The 6,018-nt window shown below is 43.4% G+C and overlaps 1 protein-coding gene across 1 annotated transcript in view; it reads left to right on the forward strand.

Annotated features, from left to right (window-relative positions):
* Positions 1–674: 674 nt before the first annotated feature.
* LOC119414608 (EH domain-binding protein 1) overlaps positions 675–6,018 on the forward strand; it is a 33,173-nt gene continuing 27,829 nt past the window's right edge. Inside the window, exons 1-2 of the mRNA XM_037681712.1 lie at positions 675–886; positions 4,714–4,771. Coding sequence (XP_037537640.1) covers positions 783–886; positions 4,714–4,771 — 162 coding nt within the window. The 5' untranslated portion in view covers positions 675–782. The remainder of the gene's footprint in view (positions 887–4,713; positions 4,772–6,018) is intronic.

Here is a 6,018-nt window from a genome sequence, read left to right on the forward strand (position 1 = left end):
TCAGTGAAACTTCCTGGATGAATAAAGGTAAAAAAACTGCAGAGTTCTTAATAAAATTAACTTGTTTTTATTTAAGTCATTTGAGGACTAACTTATTAACTACTCTTTATTGGTACTCACTATCGGCAAGTACACAAACTGAGGTACTTGTGGGGGCCGTGATGGTCCAGGGGCAGGGCAGCCAACTCAGGACCCAAAGGTCCTGTGTTCGATCCCGGTCATTACACATCTCATGGTGTCTCTGAGCAGGACACCTCATCCCCAGTTGCTCCCTGGGTGTCTCCAAAGGTGGCCCACTGCTCCACCTCGAGCCAGTTTGCCGTATAGGAACATACAATGATGACAATACACATTATTAATATTATATTATTATTATTATTGTACTTTTCTAGTATCAGGACACCCCCCTACTATCACTACTTAAATAAAACTGAACTAAGTTTTATTGTGCTCATTGCAGTTTTTGCTCTGATTCAATTTAAACAATTCAGATTAAGCTTTATAAGTAATTTCATCTTAGTAAGTATTCAGCAGTATTTATTCTAGTTTTAGTCACGTATGACCTTCCCCTGAAGAGGGATAAGCCGAAAGAAGAAGTTACGTCTGACCTTAGCCTTTATTTTGAAGGGCGCGGTTACGTAGTGTTTCCGGTCGGTCCTCGTGCGCTTGACGCCTGGGGCGTGTGCGCGAGCTGAACCCCGGCGTGTCGCTGTCACCAGGAGTGGGGGGCACGCGCCCTCTGCGTTTCATCCCGCTTTTCACGCGTGTTTTTTACATGAACCATGACGTCAGTGTGGAAGCGGCTCCAGAGAGTGGGTAAGAGAGCCTCCAAGTTCCAGTTTGTCGCCTCGTTCGAGGAGCTCATCATAGAAAGCACGAAGAAATGGTGAGTCAATGATTATTAATAACATTTATTCCCTTTGGCCGTGAGCCTTGTCCTTCAGCAGAAAACTTTACTAACTCTGTTCGACTTGACTGTTTTCACTCTTACAAAAACAAGTTTGACTTCAAACATGACCGCTTCATGAGAACTTTAATATTGTTTACTATAAAAGGCGGAAGTGAGTCTCTGGTGATCAACCTCACATTGACGAGAGGGTTCTGCTGCTGAAGGCAGAACCACTTGTTGGGTCATGTTTCAGCTTTAACGCAGGAGGGCTGGACATAAACAGGAAGTTGTCCTGGTGTTGACAGTCCTGTGCATGCTGCTTCATGCTCCTCTACTTCCGCATGTCTCCTCCCTGCAGCTCAGACAGCATCAGCTGCTGCCCACAGCTCCTCATGCAACACCCCCCTGTCTGGGTGTGACTATAGCTGCCTGTTAGCAAAATATCTCACCAATCTGCTTATTTTTAATGAAACTTTCAGAAAGTACGTGTTGAATGTACAAATACTCAATTCAGTGCCGTGTATTTATAATGATGACAAATGAGCAAACGTTAGTAAAACTCTATGTAAGGATCGAGCAGATTGTGCTGAGTCTTCACTTTGTCACAACCTCCCATCCTGAAAGACCACACTGGTGCCAGTGGAAAGGAAAGACTGTGTTTTAACTGGAAGAACCGTAGAACCCATTGGCGTCTGAAGCATTTGTAATGTTGCGGGGACACACTGGTGGTGGGGTCTGGGGGTCCTCCCCAGAACATTTTGAGTTAAGTGCTTTGTGTTGTCGTTTTTGTATGTTCCCATACAATGGTGAAATTAGTTCTTACCATTTAAACCATCACATGTGAGATACACCCAGGTGGAGCAGTGGGCAGCTATAGGTTAAGTGCCCGGGGAGCAATTAGGGATTAGGTGTCTTACTCAGCTTTGACTGCTGGTCGGCGGATGCGTTCGGCTGAATAAAGGGGGCATAAGATCGGATCTGAGGGGGTGTTTGTCCTTTCATGGTGGTCAAAGCGCATTCAATGCTTCCCCTGCATTGAACCCTGCTCTGACATGTCAGATATTTTATGATCTCACCTGTTTGGGTTGTCGGTCGCGTGCGTCCGCTGAGTGCAGCGGCTGAATGAACGTCCATTTGGGCTGATGGATCGCTGGCAGTAGTCCATCTCAAGCTTAGCTGAACTTTTTACTTTACGGTCAGTGCGCGTTCAAATGGCCGCGTGTGGCAGGAGATTGTATGGCAAGTCATGTACCATATATTGGATCGTCAGAAATGTGCGTCCGTTGACACAATCAAAAGCCTGACACCGACCCAGCCCGCACATTAAGCACATTATTATGAACTGGCCTGATCTGAATCTGGGATGGGCAGGAGCAGGCTCCAGGTTCAGGTTAGAAATGACCGCTCTAAATGGTGGGGAGTCGAACTGCGACTTTCTGGTCCCAAGTTGGCTGCTCTACATCATCTCAGCCCCATAAGTAGATGCTATTTCTTTCATTCTGGTGTATTTTAACAGGTTGTTAAATATCTACGTTTACCTACAAATGTAAGCACTTGATTCAGTAACTATTTTAGATATCACGGCACTGACCAAAAGCTCTCCTTGTGTGAATAGAGCACACTCTGGTTCTCTTACGCATCCTACACCCCCCCCCCCCCACACACACACACACACACACACACACAACCAATCGACAACTGCCGGCACTAAGGTAGTGCTAAACTTGCTGCGCGCAACACAGATGTGCTAGCTAAGATGCTACAGACATAGCGCTCCGCTTCTCTCGTGCATCTTACCCCCTACCCCACCCCTTGGTCAACAACTGCTGGCACTAATGTAGCGCTAGGCCAGAACACAACACAGAGGTGTCTTGCCCCCTCTGCCCCCGCCCCGTCCACAAAAACCCCCTGAAGAGATGAGCTCCCTGCCAAGCCAAGTGACTGAGGAGAAACACTGCATGCTGGGTAGTGAGTTGTTGTAGGCCGGTGAAGATTCTCAGTCATCCAGGACATGGTAAATTCAAAAAGGTTCAAGACTAAAACAACTGGACTTTATTTGTAACGGAAGACATTTCGCTCCTCATCCGAGGAGTTTTCTCAGTTCAAAGAACAGGGAGTGTGGGGTTCAGGTTATAAAGCTGAGATAAGATACATACATACATACATGCATAGGTCAATCTGCATATATATGTATCTTACCTCAGCTTTATAACCTGAACCCCACAATCCCTGTTCTTTAAACTGAGAAAACTCCTCGGATGAGGAGCGAAACGTCTTCTGTTACAAATAAAGTCCAGTTGTTTTAGGTAGCCAGGAAAACCAGGAGTGGACTTTTAGTGGTTTGAATACAGTATTCTCCTATTAATCAAGTGGAATGGATTCATTCATGCTGGGTAAACTAATATCTCATGGTAAATGTGTGTGTGTGTGTGTGTGTGTGTCGGGGGGGGGTTCAAACAAATACTTTTTAAATGTGAGGAGGACACGTCCCTGTCACATATAATTGATGGGACACCTATGGTAGGACCGGGCTCAGAATAGGCACCCACCTGGCCCGACTGGCTGGGGTTAGAGAGGACAGGAAAGATACACAGGATGGCTGATCCAGGTACAGTTACTATGGAGAGGAAAACAAATAAACAAACAAGAAACAACACAAACTGGAAGCTGATCACAGAATACAATCATAAAACTGCAAACTCTGCCTCTCGTTAGCTCATTAATCCAGGTATATATCCAACATTTTTCAGTCAGGTCATCTGGACAGTTTCTTTTTTTTGTGCTAAAACGTTTCGCCTTCGATCCAGAAGGCTTCATCAGTCAAAGAAACGCACAACAAAACTGATTCTTCCCCCAACAGCTTACTCCAAAGTAGAACATCTTGGCACCAACAGAACTGGTTTGTTCCACTTTAGAGTAAGCTGTTGGAGGAAGAATCAGTTTTGTTGTGTGTTTCCTTGACTGATGAAGCCTTCTGGATCGAAGGCGAAACGTTTCATCACAAAAAAAGAAACTGTCCAGATGACCTGACTGAAAAATGTTGGTCTGCCTCTCATTCTACTTTTAGAAACTCTGGGAACTACAAGTAAACCTGCAGTCTGAGCGTAAAGTGCTCTGTTAGGAAATTATGGAATAATTAATGAATTAATAGAAGATGGAGCTAGGTTGTTGAGCGCTTTGTATGTTAGATGTAAGTTCGAGTCAATGGAGAGAAGCTAAAACTGGAGAAATGCGATCTCTCTGGGTTTAATGACTTGGATCAGCAGGATAATTTAATGAAACTCGATACACATTTGTACCACCACTAAACAGCATGCCATGAAATCTTTTCATCGACACAGCTCTAAGGTCAATGTCACTAATCAAGGTCAAATGTTATACAAAGGGTTTGCTTGTCTGGGCCATTTCTATAGCTTGCTGAATAGTAGTTTGTTGATGGGCCTATAATGTGCCATGTGGTGATCTTATTACAAATCCAGTTCTTATCTAGAAATGAAATTAAAATATTTGTACTGTCTTTTGTCTGATTGTTATGTGATGTGGCTTTCTTATGAACCGCTTTTCTCTGTCCAAGAACACGTAACTAACTTTAAATCATTAATGAATGCCTGAGCAGCAGTGAACTGATCTCTGCAACCTTGTTTATAATTACTGATCAATTGTATCAGGTGTCCAATGACATGAAGAGTCCTGTGTCTGTGTACATGAGTATATAGGAGGTGGACAAAGTTTATGATCATGCTGAGACGCCATCTGTTGTGATCAAAAGTGCTGCGGGTAATCATGCTTATTGTAATAATTATTGTACGCACTTTGTTACTCAGGCAACCAGACAAACTGAGAGTGATGTGGATCAGAAGAAACAGACGCCACACCACCAAGGTACAACAAGGACTGAGACTGCACATGTTCTCACATTGTCCCCAACATTCAAGTTCAAGTTATGGTTATTTGTCAAATGCAGGTTAAGGTACAATGAAATGTTCAGGACGAGAAGAAGACTCGCTAAAACCAAAGAACAAACAAACAAGAAAATACTACAGCATGCAATAAGGGCACGGGTTCAAAATAAAGTACCAAAAAATGAAAAAAGTAAAATATAATATTTACAAGGTCCTAAAGACAAATTGTAAACTACAACATGGTAACACGATGCAAGTAGGATGAATTTGTATTATATTTGTATTGTATATGAATTTCTCCATCCTCTGACCTCTCGGTGCGTTGACTCACATTGAACACCGCTTCCTGTCAGGCAGTGAGAGTCCCTGCAGGGCTCCAGACGCCCGTCGTCTTTCTGTTAGGCCCTGTTCACTAGGCCTGTCGCGATGAATGAAAATTACTGACCTCATTTTCATTTATCGGCGTTATCGTTTCTTCATGTCTCTCTCTTTCTACTGGACCTGACCCTGACCCCTCCCTTTGTCTTTTCTCTTTAAAATCCATTTCAACGATCCAAAATCACGTTTTTCGATCGTTATAAGCAGCTAAGCTAAGAAGCTAAGCTACGAGCTAAGCTAACAGGCCGACTTCGGGGAAAAAACTCTGTTTTGTCGAAGCTCCAAAATTCACAGTTGAAAACTGCGTTAGTCTAAAAAGTTGTTTTTCTCTGCAAAAAGAAGCTGAGAACTTGTTTACTGATTTTGTACTAAAAGCTTTGTGTGACAAATGCTATGCTAAAAAGCTCAAAATATTCTGAGCATCCGCCGTTTTGAAAACTGAAAAACAAGAACGAGTGACAGCCCATGTCACAACAAGGGGCCTCGAGACACGCTGCTCGCTCCCTCACTATCATCAATCCGTTGGTTCAAACAGTCTTATACTGCCATCCAGTGGTCAAAAAAGGTCCTACCCAGAAATTAACCCACTTTTCTTCTTAAATTTGACAATAATTACTCATTTTTGTCAAATTTCAAACAATATTGACATTTATCGCAATAATTTCTGAGACAATTAATCGCCCAGCAAAATTAGTTGTCCTGACAGGCCTACTGTTCACACGATGCGTTGTTTGAGTTAAACTGGAGCTTTTCTGCTGCGGTCGGGTAGATCATGAACAACATTCTTCGTTCTAACGGGAACTGAAGGTTTCTGAATCCTGGACTCAGAGTGGAGTTTTTAGGGAAACA

Source organism: Nematolebias whitei, chromosome 1 (genome assembly GCF_014905685.2).
Source record: "Nematolebias whitei isolate Nwh7 chromosome 1, NemWhi1, whole genome shotgun sequence".
In the NCBI taxonomy this organism is placed as follows: Eukaryota; Metazoa; Chordata; class Actinopteri; order Cyprinodontiformes; family Rivulidae; genus Nematolebias; species Nematolebias whitei.